The sequence below is a fragment of the Petaurus breviceps genome, unplaced genomic scaffold (assembly GCF_028583685.1).
Source record: "Petaurus breviceps papuanus isolate PSGF00001 unplaced genomic scaffold, PetGlider_PUasm1.0 673, whole genome shotgun sequence".
Lineage (NCBI taxonomy): Eukaryota > Metazoa > Chordata > Mammalia > Diprotodontia > Petauridae > Petaurus > Petaurus breviceps.
In genome coordinates this window covers 1,355,311-1,381,177 of record NW_027186448.1, presented here as the reverse complement: position 1 = coordinate 1,381,177, position 25,867 = coordinate 1,355,311, and the positions used below count along the sequence as shown (strand labels likewise).

General features: G+C 37.4%; 1 protein-coding gene across 8 annotated transcripts; it reads left to right on the top strand.

The window, feature by feature from the left end:
* On the top strand, positions 1 to 23,870 carry KRBA2 (KRAB-A domain containing 2). Of its 8 annotated transcripts, none has more exons than XM_069104142.1 (4): positions 1 to 224; positions 1,588 to 1,753; positions 2,123 to 2,181; positions 2,472 to 2,634. In XM_069104142.1, the coding sequence occupies exons 1-4, from the start codon at positions 16 to 18 to the stop codon at positions 2,494 to 2,496; spliced, it is 459 nt and encodes a 152-aa protein (XP_068960243.1). In that variant the 5' UTR covers positions 1 to 15; the 3' UTR covers positions 2,497 to 2,634. The 8 variants fall into 8 exon arrangements, with proteins under 8 accessions (XP_068960243.1, XP_068960242.1, XP_068960240.1 ...); XM_069104139.1 differs by lacking the exon at positions 2,472 to 2,634 and adding an exon at positions 21,450 to 23,870 and having other exon boundaries at positions 89 to 224; XM_069104137.1 differs by lacking the exons at positions 2,123 to 2,181; positions 2,472 to 2,634 and adding exons at positions 383 to 687; positions 21,450 to 23,870 and having other exon boundaries at positions 90 to 224.
* Positions 23,871 to 25,867: the final 1,997 nt, after the last annotated feature.

Here is a 25,867-nt window from a genome sequence, read left to right as displayed (position 1 = left end):
GACCAGAACCCAGCCATGGCTCTCTCCATCACAGCCTCAGCTTCCAACCTCCCAGACTGCATCCCCCTCCGCCCGCCCCGCCTTCGAGCCTCCGCCTCCGCCTTGGAGGGGGAGGAGCGGAACTTTGAGACGAGACGGGGCGGGACTTCCAGGCTAGCGTTCGAACTGTTTCCTCCAGGAGCCGGAAAACGTGGTCTGGGCCGCATTCTGGGACAGGGGGGCAGGTGAGGCTCTGACTGGCAGGTGGCGGCTGGAGGGAGGGACGGGCACAGGGAGGGGCACAGGGAGGGGCACAGGGAGGGTAGAAGGGGAGGGAGGGGCCGTGCTTGCCCTCTGGGAACACACCCACTCTCAGTGACCCGGGTCCTTCTCCTCTTGCCAGGGCCGCCTCTGTACAACTTGGAGGGGAGGAGCTACGTCTGGTGCTAAGGGAGGGCCCTTCCCAATTCTAAACGGAGCTCCGTGTTTCCAAATTCATTATTGCTCTAGTCAGGTGGAGACTCTGGAGACTTTGGGCTCCTTGGGACTTACCCCAACCTTACTCCAACCAGACCTCACTCGGGGCTTGAGGAACCTGACCCGTGGGATTGGCGGAAAAAAGCGAAACACGGTCCCTGCCCTCGGAGCTTAGTCTGTGAGCAGCAATAGGGGCACACCTGAAACCGTGAAATAGCCCCCACGAAGCCGGTGTGTAGGAGGAGTCAGGAGCCCTCTTGTGGCGGTAACTCTGGTTTGCTCATCAGAAAGCCTGGGGCCTGCTCACCTTGTCCTGGTGACCCTGTGGGATAGACCTAAAAAAAAAGTCGAGAGAGTCAGTCACTGCCCTCTAAACTTAGAGTCTGTGAGTAATAAGACAGGCACACCCGAAACAGTTACATGGCCCCCACGAAACAGGAGTCAGGAGCCCTCTCTGTTGCAGAGAGATCTTGGTTTGAGAATCACTGCATGTGACAGGAACAAGGCCACTTTCCCTCTCTAGGTCTTGATTTCCTCAAATGTAAAATGAGGGAATTGGACTAAATAGTCTCAGAGGCTCCTTCCACATCTTGACACTTGGCAACTCTGAGCAGTTGCCCTAAGAAGGCAATCTGCGTCATAATTTAACACGCTATTAAAAAAATGTTTTGCCTTTCATTTTAACACCACGGTCATTTTCTCCCAATGCTTCCTTCTTTAGAAAGCAAATTTAGGCTTAAGTAGGTGATGTAAAAACAAAAGGTATCAATAAAAATTTATACCAAAAAAAGCCTCAAAATACTTAAAGCCAATCTCTGCAGTGATGTGTCTCAAAGTGTATGTAGCATTTTTCACCTCTAGCCATCTCGCTCCTCCACCCACCACGCACTGAAAGGAGGGCAGTGTCTGGTATTTAATAAATAAATAATAAATAAATAAAGAGCAGGTATTTAATAAATGTTTATTGATATATTTTATCATCAGTTCTCTAGGACTGGGGTTGTTTATTATAATTCAGAGTCTGACTGCCTTCTATTTTGTAGTGGTACATACCGTTCTTTTGGTTTTGCTTTATTCTGTATCAATTATAAAACTGCCCGTGTTTCTTAGAATTCCTCTTGTTTCTTACAGTTACCACATATACCACAATTTGTTCAGTCGTTTCTCAATCTATGAATACCTGATTTGTTCCCAGTTTTTTGCTACTACAAGGAAAACTGCTATGAAAGTTTTATTATATATGGGACTTTTCTGCCACTCACCACCTTGGGGTATATGCCTAGTAGTGAATCAAAAGGTAACTTTTTTTTTTCACTTTTCTTGTATAATTCCAAACTTTTGTACCACTTCATGGCCTAACCTGCAGTATATGAATGGGTTTCTAATGTTGACTATTTTCATTTTTTAGCACTTTTGCCAGTTTGCTGGGAATGAGATGAAACCTTAGTTGCTTTAATCTGTATTTCTCTACTAATTTGGAACATTTTTTCCCACGTGGTTGTTGCCCCTTCCAAAAACTGTTTCTATCCTTTAAACTATTGATCTATCAGGGAATGGCTCTTGGGCTTGACTCTTTTTATCAATTCCTGAATGACCCTTTATCTTAATTCTCTAATATACTGGCACATAATATACTTATTAAGTTTCCTTTTCTGACTTCTTTTAGCTCTCACTCTCAGATTCCTACCTTTCCTTAAGTGAAGAGGAATGGAAGCTGGGATCCTGGTAAGTTTCTTTCTGAGTTTTCATCCCTTTTCTATTAATGTAATTTCATCTCTTTTATCTTTCTTCATCCTAAATATCTCTGCCCAATTAACTTTACCTCAAAGGAGTTGAGCCCCAGGTCTTCTCCCTTTGGATACCTTGCCCATCCTGAGAGATGAGGGGCTTCATATGAAGTGCTGACTGGTTGTTTGATCATCTTATGTGGGTCTGTCTTTGAGACGCAGTAGTCCACACATGATTATACGGTTTCTGAAAAAGCTGTTGTCACATATCTATTCTTTGATCCTCAGCCTGAGAAAATGTGGGTACAAGTGAACTACTACATTTTGGGCCCAGCTAAAGAAGCACTAAAGCAGACCAGGAATGTAGAAGTTGGTAGTAATTTCCCTTATAGAAGACAATGGACTTATCTTGTTGGATATTAAACCAAATTTCATATTATAGACCTCTCATCCTTTGTCTCTCATCTTTGTATCTAATATCTCACATATTCATTCAGGTCACTTGCACTTTCTACCATCACTTAGACCACATCCTGCACCCATCTCTTTTTATCCCTTCTTTTCTACTACTGCCTCAGTGCTGTTTAGTTGGGGGGGGGGGGTGTTGTTTGTTTTTTGCTTTTCGGAGGGCAGTTGGGGTTAAGTGACTTGCCCAAAGTCACAGGGCAAGTAAGTGTGTCAAGCATCTGAGATCAAATTTGAACTCAGGTCCTTCTGACTCCAGGGCTAGTGCTCTATTCAATGCGCCACCTAGCAGCCTCTACTGTTTAATTTTTAAAGCCCTTTACAACTGGGGCCCAACCTACTTTTCAAAATTATTTATTTTCAATTCAAAATTATATATATAGACAGGGGGTGGCTGGGTGGCGCAGTGAGTAAAGCGCTGGCCTGGAGTCAGGAGGACCCGAGTTCAGTTCCACCTTAGACACTTAACACCCACACAAAAAAATTAGCCATGTAACCTTGGGCAAGTTACTTAACCCCATACTGCCCTCCAAAAGGCAAATATATATATATATATATATATATATATATATATATATATATATAAAACTATTATTATACATTACTTCCTTTCCTGCCTCTAAAATTCATCTAAATTGAACTTCTTTCTGATCCTCTCACATGATACTCCATCTCATGTCTCTGTACCTTTATACTGGATGAAATGCATCCTTCCTCATTTCTGCCCCTTAGAATCCTTTGTTTCCCTGAAAATTCTTTCAGTGACCCTCTACATGTAGCCTTCCCTGATTCTCTCATTTACTAGTGCCCTGTCCCCAAAAAACTACCTTGTATTTTTCCTGTACATAAGTATACATTGTTTCCCTCCTACTGAATGTAAGCTGGTGGAAGGCAAGGACTATTTCATTTTTGTCTTTGTATCCCCATTGCCTAGCAGAATGCTAGACCACATAGTATGGAGTAGCTGCTTAATAAGTAATTGATTGATATGACATGGACTTCAGGCCCTTGACTATCCTGGTTGCCTTTATCTGAATTCTCTCCAGCTTATCTAAGCCCTCCAGAACTGAACACAGTACTTTAGATAAGGTATGGGAGTGGAGTGGTGGGGGGAGGGTGGGGGGGTGGTATCAAGAATACAATGGGATTTGATCATCAGGTAACATTCCTTGGACTTATGCCTCAAGGCAACCCAAGACTACATTGACTTGTTTGCTACCATAGCATACTGATTACTCATTTTGAGCTTGTAACCCACTAAAACAGAACAGCTTCTAACTATGCTCCTCCCATCTTGTATTTGGGAAACCCAAACTGCAGCCCACAACACCCAGTCGACCCTGATCCAGATTAAAATGTAATCGGGAAATGTTTAATAAAATAAATAAAAATGCAGTAGAACATAGATAAGAACATAGATAATGTTAATATGGGGTTTTCTGAGTCAATATATATCCTGCAGCAATCCTTATCTATGGTTAAATGGTCCCCATTTCTATTTGAGTTTGACACCAGTGCTCTACTGTATTGCTGTTTGGTGGACAAGCAACTCCTTCCTCCTTAGAGAATGTTGTTCCCTCCTCTGCAAGAAGAGCCTCAAATAGATATTTAAGCTGTGATGATACAGCTGTCCTTCTCCTTCCTTTTATTCTTTGTGTAACACTTTTCTGCTCTCCAGCATTCCCATGAGGGGAGGGCTCTCCTCTACTTTAGATACCCCTTTTTCCATTGAAACCTTGTTCCTGTTTCCTGTAGGAACACTTTATTCTCCCTAATAGCCTCCCTATTGGAGTCCTATCACCTCCAAGAGGGAAAATTAGTCTATACTTAGAACCAAATAACAGTCTTGGGGCTGTAGCAGGAATTACAAAAGCCCCACCCAACAGCAAGAGCTAGAGAGAGAAATTCCATTTAAAGTTACTATAGACATTATAAAATATTTGGGAGTCTACCTGCCAAAAACAAACTCAGAAACTATATGCACACAATTACAAAACACTTTTCACACAAATAAAGTCAGATCTAAATAATTGGAAAAACATCAGTAGGTGATCAGTAGGTGATCATGGGTAGGCTGAGCTAATATAACAGAAATGACAATTCTACCTAAATTAATTTACTTATTCAATGTCATACCAGTCCCAACTACCAAAATTTTATTTTATAGAGCTAGAAAAAAAGACTAGCAAAATTCATCTGGAAGAACAAAAATTCTAGAATATAAAAGGAATTAATGAAAAGAAATGCTAGGGAAGGTAGCCTAGCCATACCAGATATTAAATTATATTATAAAGCAGCAATCATCAAAACTACCTGGTACTGGATAAGAAATAGAGGGGTAGATCAGTGGAATAAGTTAAGTACACAAGACATGGTAGTCAATGATTATAGCTATCTACTGTTTGATAAACCCAAAGACCCCAGCTTCTGAGATAAGAGCTCACTATTTGACAAAAACTGCTGGGAAGACTGGAAAATAATATGGCAGAAACTGGGCATAGACCAATGTCTGACACCATATACCAAAATAAAGTCCCAATAGGTATATGATTATATCTAAATCATATACCTTTATATCTAAAAGGCCGATACAATAAACAAATTAGGGGGGGCAAGGAAGAGTTTATCTGTCAGATTTATGGAGAATGGAGGAATTTATGACCAAACAAGAGATAGAGAACATTATGAAATGCAAAATGGATAATTTTGATTACATTAAATTGAAACACAGAGTCAATGCAGCTAAGATTAGGAGGGAAGCAGAGAACTTGGAAAGAATTTTTACAACTAGTGTCTTTGATAAAGGCCTCATTTCTACAATATATAGAGAACTGAGTCAAACTTACAAGAATAGAAATCATTCCCCAATTGATAAATGGTCAAAGGATATGAAGACACGGTTTTCAGAGGAAGAAATTAAAGCAATCTATGGTCATATAAAAAAATACTCTAAATCACCATTGGAGAGATGCAAATCAAAACAATTCTGAGGTACCATATCACACCTATCAGATTGGCTAACATGACAAAACAGGAAAATTATAAGTGTTGGAGAAGATGTGGGAAAGTTGGAATGCTAATTCATTGTTGGTGGAGTTGTAAGCTGATCTATCTGTTGTGGAGAACAACCATTCTGGAGAACTATGCCCAAAAGGCTATAAAAATGTGCATACCCTTTGATCCAACAATACCACTTCTAGGGCTGGATCCCAAAGAGATCATAAAAATGGGAAAAGGACCCACATGTATAAAAATATTTGTAAGAAGCTCTTTTTGTGGTGGCTGAGAACTGGAAATTAAGGGGATACCCATCAGTTGGGGAGTGGCTAAACAAGTTGTGGTATATGAATATAATGGAATACTGTTGTGCTATAAGAAATGATGAACAGGAAGACTTCAGAAAAACCTGGAAAGACTTATATGAACTGATGCTGAGTGAAGTGAGCAGAACCAAGAGAACATTGTACACAGTAACAGTCACAGTGTGCAATGACTGACTTTGATAGACTTAGCCCTTCTTATCAATGCAAGGACCCAAAACAATTCTGAAGGTCTCATGATGGAAAATGCCATCCACATCCAGGAAAAGAACTATGGAATCTGAATGCAGAGCATAGCTGATTATTTTCTTTTTTTGTTTGTTTGGTTTTGCATTTTTCTTTCTCATCGTTCCTCCTATTCATTCTGGTTTTTCTATATAATATGACTAATGTGAAAGTATGTTTAATGGGAATGTAAGTATAAAACCTATTGCATGCTGTCTTGGGGAGGAAGGACGGATAAGAGGAAGAGAAAATTTAAAATTTATGGAAGTGAATTCTGAAAACTAAAAATAAATAAACTTAAAAAAAAAAAAGAAATACAAAATCCCATACTGGATGCAAATCATTAAAGAATTTCCCTACTCTCCATTCTGGTTGAGATACTCAGCCTAATTTTCTTAAACTACTTGTGGGTATTCACACTTCAACCCTAATCATTTGGCTAAAATCCTTGCAGTCAGTTATCTCCTCTTATGACAATCCTGTTCAGCTTCCTTTCCTTAGTCTCAAAGACAATTCTACAGACACACCTTCACTATGACTTCAGCCTCCTGGGCGTTTGACTTATTTGTTCCAACCTCCAATTTATTCTATTAATTTACCCTCCAATTATTCATTTACCTTTTGTTTACCTTGTATAGTATGGCCAACTTCCACTTCTTTGCTGTTCCTTAATTTTTAGGATCAAATATCACTGCAGATAATGACTGCAGCTATGGAATTAAAAGACATTTGCTCCTTGGAAAGCTATGGCAAATCTGGACAGCATCCTAAAAAGCAGAGACTTCAACTTGCCAACAAAAGTCCATATAGTCAAAGCTGTGGTTTTTCCAGTAGTAATGTATGACTGTGAGAACCAGACAGAATCAATGCTTTTGAATTGTGGTGCTGGAGAAGAATTTTGTGACTCCTTTGGACAGCAAGGAGATCAAATCAATCAATACTTAAAGCAATTAATTCAGGCTATTCACTGGAAGGTCAAATATTGAAGCTGAAGCTTAAATACTTTGACCACATAATGGAAATATGGGACTCATTGGAAAAAACCCTGATTTGGGGAAAGATCAAAGGTAAAAGGAAAAGGGGACTGCAAGTAATGAGTTGGAAGTCATAGAAACAATGAACATGAGCTTGGATAGACTTCAAGAGACAGTGGATGATAGAAGGGCCTGGTGTGCTATGGTTGAACAACAATTCTCCTTGATCCTCTTTAATTCTTTTATTTCCTCTTTAATTGTCCTTTCTGAGGTTCTTCTTTCAAATCCTGAATAGGTCAAATTCAGCCTCTAACCTACTTCGGAAGCCCAGCGCTTCCTTCTTCAGAGAAAGAAATTAAAGCTATCTATAGTCATATATTTGTGTGTGTGTGTATATATATATATATATATATGTATACACAAACACACACACATATATACACATTTATATGTATATGTATATATTGCCCTATTTGTAATTCCTTCTGATCTTCCTTCTATTCTCTTCTGTTCATTCCAAAATCATGTTTCAATTACCCTCTTTTTTTCCCTTTTTTTTCAACCCTACACCTCTTATTTTAGGCAGCCCAGTGGGATAGGACATGAGACCTGGAGGCAGGAAAACCAGAGTTCGAGTCCATCCTCAGACACTTAGCTACCTCTGTGACCATAGGCAAGTCACTTAACCACTCTGTTGTCTATTTACTCATCTGTAAAATTATGATAATAATTGCACCTACCTCCCAAGGTTGTTGTGAAGATAAAAATGAGATAATGTTTCTGAAGGACTTTGCAAACCTTAAAGTGCTACATAAATTTCAACTAAGGTTGTTCATGTCCTCTCTTCTCACACATCCTCCTTCCATAGAAGCTGAAAGTAGATCTGTTCACATAAGAGTTTATCATGGTATCTGGGAAAGAGTCTTGGATTTTGAAACAGAAAATCTGGCTTTAAATCCCAACTGTGTGACCATGGACAAGACATTTAAAATCTCTGAACCTCAGTTTATCTTTAAATGAGGACAATAATACCCAACAAAAATAATGAAGAAAGTACTTTGTAAATTTTTAAATTCTGTAGAAATCTAAAGTAATGGGGGCTAAGGAGAGTCAAGAAGGAGAGAAAAATTGATGCTTGATAAATTTTAAAAGTAAAATAAAAGGGGCAAAACATGAATTCATGCTGGTAGTAAATGGATTATAAGATTTTTACCTTTGTATATGAAAATATTTGGGGGATAGTTCCCCATTTATATGATCTAAGTCTCAGAGGGTTGTCTAGGACAATGAGAAGTTAAGTGACCTGTCCTAGTTCACATATCCAGTTTGTGTTAGAGGCAAGAGTTGACTCTAGTTCTTCCTACTCCAAAACCTGAACACAATCTACTCTGCCACACCGTCCCAAGGTACTTTGTAGGACTATTTAGTTACAGAGGAGTTGATGATCTGTATCCATATGAGAAGGTTACACACCACAAGTTCTGTTCACTTTCAACTGCCAACTTAAAACTGTTTTTCTTAACATTCTCTCTGCAACAAGCATGGGGAAAATGTTCCAAATCACTTATAGTTAGAGAAATTCAGATGAAGCAAATAAAAGTTTCTACTTTATACTTTTCAGGTGGGCAAAGATAACAAAAAATGAAAACATTTGTTAGCAGGGATATGGGAGGACAGATAAACTAATATCCAGTTGGTTGAGTTGTGAATTGGAAGCTCCAAAAGTCATCAAATTATGCATATCCCTTGATCCAGTAATACCACTTTTATGCCTATACCCCAAAAGATCATACAAAAATATTTATAACATTGTCTGTACTATAAAAAGAACTGGAAGCTAAGGGGTTATCATCAGTTGGGAAATGGCTGAACAAATTATGGTGAATAAATGTAATGGAATATTAGTGCATCATAAGATTGAATAAGAAAGGACAGTTGCAGAGAAATCTAGAAAGGTGTATATGAATAAGATGCACCTTGACAGAGGTGGTGAACTTAAGGCATATAAAAGAGACACATATTTTTAGACAGGGCCACCGTGTGGATTCATTTTGTTTAGCAATGCTTATGTTACAAGAGTTTTTTTTTTTTCAGTTTTCATTTGGAGGTAAGATGAGAGTTAGAAATAGTAATGTCAAAAAAGAGGTTTATTGACATTTTAAAAAATTAAGAGAACAGAAGGAACACAAAAAGGACAGTTTTAAAAGTAACATTATAGAGTTTTTTAAAAAGCAAACAGTATGAAATAAAAATTCATGATTTTATATACATCCTTTCTTGTGGGCCATATTCTGTGAGTGTGAAAATGCCCTTTTTTAATTAAGTTCAAAACACAAAAATGTACAAAAGGGAAAAAAAAAGTTAAACCATACAGCTTTCCATTCTAATAATGAAACATGCTATCTACCTTCTGATAGAGAGATGATGGACTCAAGTTGCAAAATGAGACATACATTTTCAGACCCACTCAATGTGGAAATTTGTTTTACTTGACTCCGCATATTTGTTACAAAGGTTTTGTTTGTTACTCAGTCTTGCAGGGGTAAAAAGAATAGAGAGCTAGGCATAGGGTTGAAAAAAAAGGGGAAAAAGAGGGTAATTGAAACATGATTTTGGAATGAACAGAAGAGAATAGAAGGAAGGTCAGAAGGAATCACAAATAAGGCAATATATACATATGCATATAAATGTGTATATATCTATGTGTGTGTGATATATACATATAAATATATGTGTATATACATACACATATATACATACATACATATATATGCAAGCTATACATAATAGAAATTCACAGTTTAATTTAGAAAACTTTCATTCTGTCTGCATCAGTGCTCATAATAATTCACATAGCCTTTTCAGGAGGGACTGTTTTGAAATAGGTATTTTCTGCCATCTTAAATGAAATATCTGAAAGACATTGCATTCTAAAACCCAACTGTGCCTATAAATAATAAAAGAAATAAAAGACAGCCAAGCTCAGACTTTTTATAAGAAAATGTTTTAGTGATGCTTTTTTAAACACCATTGTCACATTTTCAGTACTTCCCATACAATATAAAACTCTCCCTTGTAGCAAAAGGACCCACAAAAAATTAAGTTGATATGTTGACCATGTAGCATTCTGCAACCCTTAGCTTACAACCTCTCTAACGAGAAGAGTTAAGTATATTTCATCAGCCCTTTGGAATCAAGTCTGGTCATTGCATTAATGTGGATTCTAATGTGTTTAAGTGTTATTTTCCTTTACATTATCATGGTCATTATGCCTATTCTCTTGTTTATGCTTTCTTCACTCTGTGTCACATCATACTTACTGTTTTTTTCTGGACTCCTATTTGTTGTTGGTTTTGGTATAGTAATATTTTGTTACATTCCTGTGCCACAGTTTGTTCAGCTATTCCTCAATTAATGGGTCTCCTCTCTATTTCTGTTTTTTTTTCTGCTATAAAAAGTACTGCCCTGAATATTTTAGCATAAATATATATAAATATATACATCTGCAGTGTATTTATTGTGTATACAATATTATGTATTGTGTACATATATATATAAAATATATGTATATAAATCTATATGCCATGTATACATATATATATATACCCATACACATATGTATATATTTATATTCCTATCATTCTCAGTGCCAGTATGGAATCTTCAGATCAAAGGATTTAACAGTTCAGATATTTTTCTTGCAAGATTAAAAATTGCTATCCAGAAGCGTTGGAACAGTTCTCTTCTAGCAATGCATTATTGTATCTATATTCCCACAGAATTTCAATCCCTTATGATAAATGTGACATCTTTTTTGGATGTTATTTCTGGAAGATGCAGTAGGTCTTCATATAGCTGATCAACTTTGGCCTCTTCAGTATCAGTGGTTAGAGCATCGACTTGTACTATTGTGATGTTGAATGGTGCTCCTTGGGTTATAACAGATATTATTCTGTCATATTTTGAGATTACACCTCAGTATTGCTTTTCTCACCTTTTTAGTAACTATGAGAGTTACTCCATTTTTTTCCTTTTCTTTTTAAAAATTGTCATTTACTTTTGGTTTACAATATTCAGTTCCACAGTCCCTTGAGTTTCAAATTTTTCCCCCTCCCTCTCCTTCTCCCTTTCCCCCATCGTGGCATGCAATCAAATACAAGATCTATAAATGCCTTCACATTAAACATTAGTCAAGTTGTAAAGAAGGATTATAACCAGTGGAGTGAACAATGAGAAAGAAGAAACAAAACAAATGAAAACAAGAAAAAAAAGAGCAAGTAGTTTGCTACAATCTGCATTCAGACTCTGTAGCTCTCTCTCTGGAGGAGGATATCCCTTTCCATCATGAGTCTTTTAGAGTTATAACCTTGAATGGCTGAAAGGAGCCTAGTTTATCCAAGTTAGTTGTCATACATAAAATGTGTCTGTAATTGTGTACAAAGTTCTCCTAGTTCTGCTCTCCTCACTCAGCATCAGTTTATATAAGTCTCTCCAGGTTATTATGAAGTCCATCTGCTCCTCATTTCTTATAGCACAATAGTATTCTATTACATGCATATACCACAACTTGTTCAGCCATTCCCTAATTGATGGGCATCCTCTTGATTTCCAGTTCTTTGCTACAACAAAAAGAGCTGCTATAAATATTTTTGTACAAATGGGTCCTTTTCTCATTTCTATGATCTCTTTGGGATACAGCCCTAGAAGTGGTATTGCTGGGAAAAAGGGTACGCACTTATTTATAGCCCTTTGGGCATAGTTCCAGATTGCTCTCCAGAATGGTTGAATCAGTTCACAACTCCACCAACAATGCATTAGTGTTTCAATTTTTCCACATCCTCTCCAGCATTTGTCATTTTCCTGTTTTGTCATCTTAGCCAATCTGACTGGTGAGATGTGGTACCTCAGAGTTGTTTTGATTTGCATTTCTCTAATCAATAGTGATTTAGAGCATTTTTTCATATGCTTATACATATCTCATTTCTTCCTCTGAAAACTGCTTGTTCATATCCTTTGACCATTTATCAATTGGGGAATGACTTGTATTATTATAAATTTGACTCAATTCTCTGTATATTTTAGAAATGAGACCTTTATCAGAGATGCTGGTTGTAACAATTCTTTCCCAGTTTTCCACTTCCCTCCTAATCTTGGTTACATTAACTTTATTTGTACAAAAACCTTTCAATTTAATGTAATCAAAATGATCCATTTTGTATTTCATAATGCTCTCTCTCTTGTTTGGTCATAAATTCCTCCCTTCTCCATAGGCAAACTATTCCTTGCTCTCCCATATTGCTTACAGTCTCAGTCTTTATATCTAGATCATGCACCCATTTAGATTTTATTTTGATATATGGTGTAAGATATTGGTTTATGCCCTGTTTCTGCCATACTATTTTCCAGTTTTCCCAGCAGTTTTTGTCAAATAAGTGAATTGCTTTCCCAGAAGCTAGGGTCTTTGGGTTTGTCAAACAGATTACTAAAGTCATTGACTGCTGTGTCTCATGTAAATAATCTGTTCCACTGATCCACCACTCTATTCCTCAGCTAATACCAAGTAGTTTTGATGACTACTACTTTATAATACAGTTTAAAATCTGGTATGGCTAAGCCATCTTCCCTAGCATTTCTTTTCATTAAATCCCTTCATATTCTGGACTTTTTGTTCTTCCAGATGAACTTTGTTACTATTTTTTCTAGCTCTATAAAGTAATTTTCTGGTAGATTTATTGGTATGGCACTAAAGTATATTAATTTAGGTAAAATTGTCATTTTTATTATATTAGCTTGACCTAGCCACAGGCAACTGATGTTTTTCCAATTATTTAGATCTGACTTAATTTGTGTGAAAAATGTTTCATAATTGTGTTCATATAGGTCCTGGGTTTGTTTTGGCAGTTAGATTCCCAAATATTTCATAGTGTCTACAGTAACTTTAAATGGAATTTCTCTTTCTATTTCTTGTTCTTGGACTTTGTTAGAAATGTATAGGAATAGGGGCAGCCAGGTGGCACAGTAAGAGCGCAGGCCCCAGAGTCAGGAGACCTGGGATTGGTTCCAGCCTCAGATACTTCACACCCACACCCACACACACACACACACACACACACACACACACACACACACACACAAACTGGCCATGTAACCTTGAGCAAGTTACTTAACCCCAATTGCTTAAAAAAAAAGTATAAGAATGCCAAGGATTTGTGTGGGTTCATTTTATATCCTGCAACTATGCTAAATTTATTTATTATCTCAAGTAGTTTTTTACTTCATTCTCTAAGTATATCATCATATCATCTGCAAAGAGTAATAGCTTAGTCTCTTCTTTGCCTAACCTGATTCCTTCAATTTCTTTTTCTTCTCTTATTGATGCAGCTAACATTTCTAGTACCAAACTGAGTAAGAGGTGTGATAGTGGACATCCTTGTTTCACCCCCAATCTTATTCAAATGCTTCTAGCTTATCCCCATTATATATAATATTTGCTGATGGTTTTAGATTGATGCTACTCATTTTGAAGAAGAGTCCATTTATTCCTATGCTTTTTAGAGTTTTTAATAGGAATGGGTGTTGTATTTTGTCACAGGCTTTTTTTGCATCTATTGAGATAATCATATAGTTTCTACTAGTTTTGTTGTTGATGTGATCGATTATACTAACAGTTTTCCTAATATTGAATGATCCTTTCATTCCTGGAATAAATCCTACATGATCAAAGTGTATTATTCTCATGATAAATTGCTGTAGTCTTTTTGCTAATATTTTATTTTAAAGTTTTGCATCTATATTCATGAGGGATATTGGTCTATAATTTTCTTTCTCTGTTTTGGCTCTTCCCAATTTAGGTATCAGTACCATATTTGTGTCATAAAAAGAATTTGGTAGGACTCCTTCTCCAATTTTCCCAAATAGTTTATAAAGTATTGGAATCAATTGTTCTTTAAATGTTTGACAGAATTCACTTGTAAAACCATCTGACTGGAGATTTTTTCCTAGGGAGTTCATTGATGGCTTGTTCAATTTCTTTTTCTAAGATGGGGTTATTTAAGTATTCTATTTCCTATTCAGTTAATCTGGGCAGTTTATATTTTTGTAAATATTCATCAATTTCACTGAGATTATAAAACTTATGTACATACAATTGGGCAAAATAATTCCTCATTATTGTTTTAATTTCCTCTTCATTGGAGGTTAATTCACCCTTTTCATTTTTGATACTGGTAATTTGGTTTTCTTCTGTCTTTTTTTTTTTTATCAAATTGACTAAAGGTCTATCAATTTTATTGGTTTTTTCATAAAACCAGCTCTTAGTTTTATTTATTAGTTCAATAGTTTTCTAACTTTCAATTTTATTAATCTCTCCTTTGGTTTTTAGTATTTCTAATTTAGTGTTTAATTCAGGATTTGCCATTTGTTCTTTTTCTAGCTTTTTCAGTTGTATGACCAATTTATTGATCTCCATATTTTCGATTTTATTCATGTGTGCATTCAGAGATATAAAACTTCCCCTAAGAACTGTTTTCACTGCATCCCACAGGTTTTGGTATGTTGTCTTATTGTTGTCATTCTCTTGAATGAAATTATTGATTGTTTCTGTGATTTCGTGTTTGACTCACTTATTCTTTAGGATTAAATTATTTCATTTCCAATTAATTTTTAGTCTATCTTTCCATGGCCCTTTATTATATATAATTTTTATTGTATCATGGTCTGAAAAGGATGCATCTATAGTTTTGCTCTCTATTTCTCCCTCTGACTCCCTGAACTTCTCCTCTAGGAATTTGTATGCTATACTGCTTGGTGCATATGTGTTTAGTAATGGTATTGCTTCATTGCCAATGGTGCCTTTTAGCAGGATATAGTTTCCTTCCTTATCTCTTTTAATTAGATCTATTTTTGCTTTTGCTTTATCTGAGATAAGGATTGCTACCCCTGCTTTTTTTACTTTAGCTGAAGCATAATATGTTCTATTCCAGCTTTTTACCTTTACCCTATGTGTATCCCCCTGTTTCAAATGTGTTTCTTATAAATAGCATATTGTGGGATTAGGGTTTTTAATCCATTCTGCTATCCACCTCCGTTTTATGGGGGAGTTCATCCCATTCACATTCACAGTTATGATTACTATCTGTGTCTTTCCCTCCATCCTATTCCCTCCCCTGTTTATGCTTTTATTTCTACCTTCACCTCTTTTAACAGTTTTCCTTTTGATCACTGCCTCCCTCAGTATTCCCTCCCTATCAACCCCCCTCCCTTTTCCTATCTTTCCCCCTTACTACTTTTTCCCTCCCTTCCAACAGCCCCCCCCCCCTTTTCTTTCCCCTTTCCCCTCCTAGTGCCTGTAGGGCACAATAGATTTTTATACTTAATAAGGTATGTTATTCCTTCCTTGAATCAAAACCTATGAGAGTATATCTCATATAGTGCTCCTCTCCCTCCCTTCTTTCCCTCTATTATAATAGGTTTTTGTGTCCTTTCATGTTAGAATCCTATACTTAACTGATTGTTATTCCCTCCTTGAACCAATGAGAGTAAAGCTCATAAAATGTTCATCTCCCTCTCTTCCTTCCTTCTACTATAATATGGTTTTATGCCTCTTTATGTGGCATAATTTACCCTTTTCTGCCTCCTCCTTCCCTTTTCTCCCATTACAATTCCTTTGCTCCCTTTAATAGGGTTTTTTTCACTTTGGTTAGTTTTTACCCACAGCCTCTATGTATAACCCTTTTATATGTCACGATGATTATATAATTCTCAATATTGACAGGTATCAGCTTCCCATATAGGGATGTAAACAGGTTGCTCTTATTGAATAACAAGTTATGTATGTGTGTGTGTTTTCCCTGTTTACCTTTTTATGTCTCTCTTGAGTCTTGTATTTGGATGTTGAATTTTCCACTGCGCTCTGGCTTTTTCATCAGGAAGGTCTGGAAGCCCCTTATTTCATTGAATGACCATCTCCTTGCCTGAAAGATTATGCTTAGTTTTGTTGGATAGTTGATCCTTGGTTGTAGTCCAAGTTCTTTTGCCTTATGAAATATAATATTCCAATCCCTCTGATCTTTTAATATAGAAGCTTCTAGATCCTGTGTGATCCTGACTGTATTTGAATTATTTCTTTCTTGCTGCCTGCAGTATTTTCTCCTTGATCTGATAGTTCTGGAATTTGGCTATGATAGTTCATTGTCTGGTGGATTCTTTCTGTAACTATTTTACCCTCTGGTTCTAGGACTTCAGGACAGTTTTCCCAGTACAGAACAACAGACAGGACTTCTGTCTGAGAAATCAACACAGAACAACAGACAGGGCTTCTGTCTGAGAAAGTAACACAGATCAACAGACAGGGCTCCTGTCTGAGAAATCAACACAGATCAACAGACAGAGCACCAACATCACAAATATACTCTCTCTCAGTTCTGCCTGCTCCCAGCTCTGCTTGTACTCTTATTTGCTCCTTCCTGTTCCACTCTTTTTGCAAGCTCCTCCCACCATGGGCTCCAATCTGATTACATTCAACCTATTAAGGGCAGGGAATATCTTCAAACTCCTTTAGGCCTATTAAGGGCAATACAATGTATACTGTTTCCAATCAAATATTCTTAATACAATCAAAGGCTAGGCTCAAAGGCACTTATACCTATCAGTTTTGGGTAGTGATACACAGCATAGCTCATACTTTCATTGATCTACTCAAGCCTCTTGCCATGACAAGGCAGTGATAAGCCAAAAAGGATAATTTTCTTAAATGAGCAATGCAAAGAAAAAAAGAAAACAATAGAATGGAAAACAGGAGACCTCTTCAAGATAAAATTAGAGATATCAAGGGAACTTTTAATGCTAAAAGACAAAAATGGTAGGAACTTAATAGAGAGACTAAAAAGAGCTGGCAAGAATACACAAAAGAACTATACAAGAAAGATCTTAACATCACTGATGTGGTTACTGATCTAGAACCAGAAATCCTGAAAAATGAAGTCAAGTGGGCCTTAAGAAACATTGCTAAGAGTAGGACTAGCAGAAGTGATGGGATTCCAGCTGAGCTATTTAAAATTCTAAAAGATAATGCTGTTAAAGTGTTGCACTCAATATGCCAGCAAATCTGGAAAACTAAACAGTAGCCTCTAGATTATTAAAGATCAGTTTATGTCCCAATCCTAAAGAAGGGAAATGACAAGAAATGTTCTAATTACCAAACAATTGCACTCATTTCACACACCAGCAAGGTTATGCTTAAGATTCTATAAGCTAGGTTTCAGTAATATGTGAACCAAGAATTACCTGAAGAGCAGACTGCTTTTTCAAAGAGGCCAAGAACCTAGAGACCAAATTGCCAACATTCACTGGATTATAAAGAAAGCAAGGGAGTTCCAGAAAAAAAAATCTACTTCTGATTCATTGACTGCACTAAATAAAGCCTTTGTGTGGATCACAGCAAAGTGTGGCAAGTCCTTAAAGAGATGGGAGTACCAAAACATCTTACTTGTCTCCTGAGGAACCTATATGCAGGTCAAGAAGCAACATTTAGAATCAACCATGGAACAGCTTATTTGTTTAAGATTGGAACAGAGTATGAAAAGGCTATATATTTCTAGCTTATTTAACATATATACAGAAGAGCTAAATTGGCATACAAAAGGCAGGGACTTGTTTGAATTCTCCCAAATTGCCCTCCAAACAACTTTAAATAGGTCCCCAAAATGAATTCTAAAACAGCAGAACCCACAAGAGGATGGAGTAAAGCAATTTTTCAGCCTAAGACATTTTAGAAGGACTGTAGGAAAGCTCTGTTTCACTTGGGTAAAAGGGGAGCACAGCCCAGCACAGGTGGTTTCCAGGCAAACCAGCAGAAGACCCTTATTCCCAACACAGGTTAGCTACTGAGGACCTACAGGCAGCACAGCAGGCCAGTGGCACAGTAGGACAGCTGTGAGGCTTCTAGCCCTCTGGCACAGCAAGCCCTCTGGCCATTCCTGGTAGCCCTGGACAGCAGGAAAGACTCCAGGCCTACAGACTATGGCACAGAAAGCGAGTCACCAGGCCTGAAGGCCCCAACACAGCAGGCCAGGGCCAGCCCATGACCCCAACTCAAGAAATGTCCCCTGTACCACAGGAGCAGAGCTCAATTTTAAAAGTCACAAAATAGGCTGAAAAATTGGCAAAACAAATAAAAACTCCTGACCCCAGAAAGCTACTATAGTGACAGGGAAGATCAAAACACAGACTCAGAAAAAGACAATAATGTCAAAATGTCCACATGCAAAATCTCAAAGAGAAATATGAATTTGTTTATTGCCCAAAAAGAATTCCTGGAAGAACTCAAAAAGAATTTTATAAATCAAATAAGATAGAAGGAAAATAGGGAAAAGAAATGAGAGTTATGCAAGAGAATGATGAAAAAATGAGTCCACAGCTTTGTAAAAGAAGCACAGAAAATGGGGAAAAAAATGTACAAAAATTCACTGAAGAAAACAACTTTTTTAAAAAGTAGAATTGACCAAATGGAAAAGGAGTTACAAAAGCTAACTGAAGAAAAGAATTCCTTCAAAATTAGAATTAGGCAAGTGGAGACTAATGATACCATGAGAAATCAAAAATCAATCAGACAAAATCAAAAGTATGAAAAAAAAGAAGAAAATTTGAAATCTCTCATTGGAAAAAAAATGACCTGGAAAATAGATCCCAGGAGAGATAATTTAAGAACTATTGGACTACCTGAAAGCCATGATGAAAAAAGAACATAGACAGCATCTTTCAAAATATTATCAAATAAAACTTTCCTGATATACTAAAACCATAGGATAAAATACTAATTGAAAGACTCCACCAGCCACCTCCTGAAAAAATCCCAAAATAAAAACTTCCAGGAGTATTAGAGCCAAATTCCAGAACTCTCAGGTCAAGGAGAAAATACTGCAAGCAACCAGAAAGAAACAATTCAAATATTGAGGAATTACAGTCTAGATTACATAGGATTTAGCAGCTTCTACATTAAAGAATTGGAGGGCTTGGAATATAACATTCAGGAAGTCAAAGGGGCTTGGCTTGCAACCCAGATCCATGTACCCAGCAAAATGGCACAATCCTTCAGAGGGACAATGGATATTTAATGAAATAGAGGACCTTCAGACATTCCTGATGAAAAGTCCAGAGCTAAATAAAAACTTGATTTTCAAACACAAGACTCAAGAGAAGCTTAAAAAGGTAAACAAAAAAGAGGAAAAATAAGTTATTCAATAAGGTTAAATTGTTTACATCCTTACACAGGAAGATGATATATATTTATATATACACTCCTCCTAACTGTGCTAATAGTGATAGAGTTCTTAAAAGTTACAGCTCTTTTTTTTTTTTTAAAGCAATTGGTGGTAAGTAACTTGCCCAAGGTTACACAGCCAGTTATTTTGTGTGGGTGTTAAGTATATGAGGCCAGAACCGATCCCGGAACCAATCCCAGGTCCTCCCGACTCCAGGGCCGGCACTCTTACTCACTGGGCCACCTGGCCGCCCCAAAAGTTACAGCTCTCAAGAACTGTATCATTATTAGGGCACTTAGAAGGAATATACATAGACAGAGGGTATGGGTAACAATTGACTTTTATGGGATGATATAAAATAATTAAGGGGTGAGAAAGCATTGCACTGGGAGAAGAGGGAAGGGAGAAGTAGAATGGGGTAAATTATCTCACATGAATAGGCAGAAAAAACCTATTACAGTGGAGGGAAAGAAGGGGAGGGGAAGGCATTGCTTGGGCCCTACTCTCATTGGATTTGGTTCAAAGAGGAAATAACACACACTCTGTTGGGTATGGAAATCTATCTTACTCTATAAGCAGGAGGGGGAAAGGAGAAGAAAATAAGGGGATGGCACAAGGGAGGGCAGATTGGAAGAGGAGGTGGTCAGAAGCAAAACAGTGATGAGGGACAAGGTGAAATCAACCATATTAATAACAAAACCAACAGAAAATTATTGTCTCAATAGATACAGAAAAAGACTTTGATAAAATATAACACTGTTTATATTTAAAACACTGGAGAGCATATGAATATGGAGTTTTTGTTAAAATAATAATTACTATCTATCTAGAAACATCAGTAAGCATTTTTTGTAATGGGGATAAAAGCCTTCCTAGCAAGATCAGGGGTAAAGCAAGAATGCTTATTACCACCACTATTATTTAATATTGTACTAGTAATGTTAGGAAGGAAAGCTATGGTAAATCAGGACAACATACAGCAGCGGCATCACCTTGCCATGTAGTCAAAGCTATGGTTTTTCCAGTAGCAATGTATGGCAGTGAGGGTTGGACTATAAACAAAACTGAACCCCCACAGACTGGAAGCTTTTGAATTGTGTGCTATAAGAGACTTTTGAGAGTCTCTTGGATAGCAAGGATATCAGAACAGTTAACACTCAAAGAAATTAATTCAGACTATTCACAGAAAGATCAGATATTGAAGTTGAAGCTTAAATACTTTGGCCACATAATGAGGAGACAGGACTCATTGGAAAAGACCCTGGTGTTGGGAAAGATTGAAGGCAAAAAAGAAAAGGGGACAGCAGAGGACAAGAGGATGGATAGCATAATGAAAACAATGAACATGAACTTGGATAGATTGCAAAAGATAGTGAGGAATAGAAGGGCCTGGTGTGCTATAGTCCATGGGGTCACAAAGAGTCAGACATAACAACTGAACAACTTAAACAACAACAAATTCCCACAGTTCCTTCAGCATAACACAATCTTTTATGATCTTTGCTAATTTGGTGGGCATGAGTTTTAATCTACATATCTCTCATATCTCTTATTATTTATGATTTTGAGCATTTTATGTGTTTCCAATTGATTTTCTGACTTTTGTGTATAATACCTTCTCAGTTCCTTTATATCCCATGCTGCTATTCAAATTTCAATAAAAATGCTCGTTTCTTTTGTCTATAAATTTCTCTAGCAACCGGAGACCATGTATTTATACAGTAGTTGTAACTTGCTGGTAATATTCAGAATTACTCAATTTGTAGTGGTTCCTTTTCATACAGTCATTTATTTCTTGCTTGTGTTGCCTTTTTTTCCATGTAAAATTGTGTTTTGGTTTAGAGGGGTTCAAATAGGGATGAAACAGTGGGAAAACTAAAAAGTATGAGTAGAAAAAAACTTCATTCAAATGTGTTGAGGTGAAAGACTTATATAGAAAGAGTGGGAGGGACCTCAGAGAGGACCCTCTTTCTCTGGGTGTTGCAATTAATTTAAAATAAACTATTTCTTTTTTATTCTTAGAATCATTTCTTCAATTTTCTATGATGTCACAGAATATTGATGATGGCAAATCTAGTGATTTAAGTGTAAGCAAGGTGGAATTGGAGATGAGAAGCATGAGAGAGAAATTCCTTGCAAGAGTGACAAAGTTAGTTGAAAGTAAAAGTTACAACAGCAAGGTCTTTTCTAAAGAAAAATACTTCCAGACACTAAGGGAAGTAAAAGAAGCCAAAGAAAAGGGGAAGAAATCATCTCGGGACTACCGCCGTGTAGCAAAGTATGATGTGATCACTATACATGGTACTGAGAAACTGATTGAGGCAGCTCATGGAGAGCGAGAGCGAGTACGGTATTATGTGCACAAGGAAGAGTTATTTGACATTCTTCATGATACACATCTCAGTATTGGACATGGTGGACGGACTCGCATGCTAAAAGAATTGCAAGGAAAATATGGAAATGTTACAAAAGAAGTCATTGTATTATATCTGACTCTGTGCAAACAGTGCCATCAGAAGAATCCAGTGCCCAAGAGAGATCTTGTAGCAAAGCCTATGACTTTTAAGGTAATTTGCTCCAGATGCCAAGTTGATCTCATTGACATGCAGTCTAATGCTGATGGGGAATTCAGATTTATCTTAAGTTATCTGGACTACTTAACAAAATTTATTATTTTACGACCATTAAAATCCCAAAGGGCTCATGAAGTGGCATGTGTCTTGTTAGACATTTTCTCAATTATTGGGGCACCCAGTGTATTAGAGTCTGACAGTGGCAGAGAATTTGTAAACCATGTTGTCAGTGAGCTCAATCAGATGTGGCCAGACCTGAAAATTACCCATGATAAACCTCAAAATAGCCCAAACCAGGGTATGATAGAACAAGTGAACCGGGAGGTACAACAATTGATGAGTACCTGGATGCAGAGTAACAATTCACCTCACTGGGCTGAAGGTCTGCGATTTGTACAAATGATGAAAAACCAGGCCATTCGTGCAGGCTTACAACAAAGTCCATATGAAGCAATGTTTGGTTGTAAACCTAAATTTGGACTGTACAACTCAAATTTGCCCCATGAAACTGTCTCCATTCTACACACAGAGGAAGAACTAGAGATTGCTGAAGAGCAACTAGAAAATAACTTCATGGTGAAACAGGAAGAAGGCCCTGAAATTGGAGCAGAGAAATCTGATGTAGAAGACATTGATACCAATCCTACTAAAATGCCTGAGGCATGCACATCACAGAGTACCACAAGGCTCATCTGCCACTGAATAGATGGTTGTGTTTTGACCATCCATGGAGGTTTCTCCATATACTGACAATAAAATTCCTATCCAGGGGAGTTTGAGGCAAAGGAGGCAAAGGGTTTTGCCCCAAAGTCCAGATGTCCCTTGCAATAAAAACAGCCATGAGGTTGCCTCATATCAGGTGGGGAAGAAAAAAGATATTTGACTTTAAAATATATTGGCCAAGATGTTAATGTGTAATTGAACCTTTGTTCCAGTCTTCTCTGTTCATGCCCCCTCAAGCCCTTCCCCCTATTAATTATTTTAGAAATAATAGATATTCATTGAAAAGGGATGGAGGAGGGAATGGTAGGTAAAAGATATGGGATGAGATGAGATGAAAGGAGAAATAGAAGAGAAAGGAGGTAGGAAATGTCCCTAGGGCTAAGTCCCATTTATGAGATTGGGAAAATCAAGGAGAAACTCTCTGACCACCTGAGATAGATGCTGTGGAGCAGAGGTTCCTGTGTAGTTTGAGGTCTGTGATCTTGTTTTTGTTTTTTAAAAATATTTTGATGTATTTGGTATATATAATTGGTTTCCTTTGTAGTGTCTTGTACTTTATTTCATGCATTTAAAAACGTTATTCTGAGAAGAGGTCCTTAGGCTTCAACAAATTACCAAAGGGAACTGTGACATAAGAAAGGTTAAGACCTCCAGCTGTGGAGGTAGGGATTTCATTGGGTGAGGATTTCAACTAAATAATACAACCACTAACATCTTTTAGCTCTCAAGATTCTATGATAACTGGGCTATGTAAGGATGGTAAGTCCTCAGAAATGCCTGCTGACTAGCAGAAGTTTGGCTTGCACAGACAGCTACAAGTCTCCATTTCTTGCCACAAAAGGACCTATATCCCCCTGCCAAAAAAAACAAAATGCTTTCCCCAAAAAATGTTCACCCATTGTGGCCTAGAATGACTTTCAAAGGTGGGTTAGAAGTAGAACAGTCTAGGCTCAGAAGCTGAGGCATGAGCTTATGAGGCATGAGGTATGAGTCCCTATACCCCACCAGTAGAAAGCAAGGGTTGAAGGAGGAATGCATCCCAGGAAGCTAGAACTGGGATGGGCCAGCATATCTGCTGTAGTTCTTAACACGTAATCATATATTGTCCAATGTGGCCAATAAATATTTGCTGAATTAATGAAAGAAATCTGAGGTTTAATTCCTTTTCTATTTTACTAGACCTCTGTTGCATACTCACCCTAAAGGACCTGGGCTGTTGCCCCAGGCTTCTACATTTCCCCATTCTCCTGGCCTAAGCTTAGAGACCCTATTCTGTTCCCTAACAGAAACAAATGTTGGTATTTCAAAAGAACTTTATTAACAATGAAGGGAAAGAGATAAAGGGAGTTCAGATTTGTGTTATAGAGTACAAGTATCTAAAATACCCCCAATTTAGTAATTAATCATCAGCACAACTTTCTGGGCTAAAAGGCCCTATTCATAACTGACTAGCCTCTTAGCCTAGCTTTCTCTACACAGGATGTCTCTGCAGAACAGCCCTCAGATGAGTGGGATTGTGATCCTTGCTTTGAAATTTAACTCATACCTAATTCCTGACTGGATTGGCTACCTCAAGCTAATTTTTGTCTTTTAGGGAACAAAAGAAGGGTTGAAAGTAACTCTGGTTCAACTGGAGAAATTCAAACCTCTCTGTGCCATTCATGGCTAGTTGTCTGCATAAAAAAAAAAAAGAGTTGTTGAACTATTGTTTTATTGGAGTGGAGGGTTTTGTAGGGGAAATGGAGGGTGGGGGGAAGAATAATTAGGGGACCATAGATCAGTTCCGTTTCTCACAGCTCACTTAGTGGAATTATAGAACATAAGGGATAAGTAATAGACAATGATAAATATAAATTTTACATTATAGTCATATTAATAAATAAGACATCTTATACTTAAATTAAAAAAATTAAGTACTAGATGGTAGAGACTATCAGTAGGTAAGTTTTCTGGAAAAGATTTGAGGGTTTTAGTGAACTGCAATTTCAACGTATGAGTCAAGTGTGATCTGGTAGACTTTAACAAATAGTTCTACCTTGGACTGCATTAAAAAAGGAATATTTTCTAGGAATAAAGAGGTGATAGTCTGTAGGCAGGGAAGATCTTCAAATTCCCATTCCCATTACATAGTCCCACTATAGTCTATCCTGGTTAGACAGTATCTGGAATTTTGTGCTTGATTCTGGGCACATTTTAGGAAACCTGGAGAGGGTACAGACAGAGGGTGGAGACGGGGCAACCATGATGGTGAAATGCCTAGAGATGATACCATATGAGGATTATTTGAAAGAACTAGAGATGTTTAGCCTGGAGAAGAGAACTCTCAGGGGGCACATGTGTTTTTGTACTTGAAAGGCTATCATTGAGAAGAGGGACTTGCCTTGTTCTAATTGGCCCCAGAGGGCAAAACCAGAAGCAATAGATGGAAGTTACAAAAAAAGTAATTTTCAGCTTGATAAAAGAGAAGTCCTGAAATTTAAGAGACTGCTTTTAGAGGTAGCAGATTCACCTTCACAGAAGGTCATCAGATGAAAGCTGGATGAACTTGTCAGATGTGATATATAATGGGAATTATTTTAGAGTTAAGAAGTGAAAGAAAAGGAAGTGCGAACACCTATTATAGATGTCCTTCTCAAGAAATATTGTTTTTGTTGTTTATCCTTATTTCTTGAAAAGGACCAATGACATCAAGAGGGTGATGTCTTGACTTTCAAGTAAATTGGAGTTAAGTAAGGCATAGCTGTGCAAAGTCATCAACCTCACTCTCTCCTCCAGTGTCACTGGAGTTCAGTGGCAAGACACAAGTCTTGTGCCTGGTGATAGCCCCCGGCTGCAGTAGGAGACCTTGACCTTTTTAAGCTAAGGTCTTTCCCAGGTCTCAGTTTGTCTGAGGCAGCTCCCATTCAGTAATTAGAAGCTAGGTAAGATTTGAGGCAAAAGATGGCTTTGTTTGCCTTCAAACACAAAAGAATCAATCTGAGAGAAAGACCCTCAGAGTTTCTGGACAGAACAGAAACAATTGCTATTTATTCTCTGTCTGAGCCATCAAAACTCAAACAATGAACAAATGAGGTTTGGACTGGGACCTATTATTGGTCAATCAGTGAAAGCCAGAGTGGTTTTAGTTTAAAGGCATAGTCTCAT

Excerpts from the sequence above, each read along its gene's own strand:
- KRBA2 (XM_069104134.1), top strand. The coding sequence starts at position 1,732 with ATGCCTAGTAGTGAATCAAAAG. Across the intron at positions 1,754-21,449 it reads GCCTAGTAGTGAATCAAAAG|AATCATTTCTTCAATTTTCT; the intron begins GTAACTTTTTTT and ends TTTTATTCTTAG.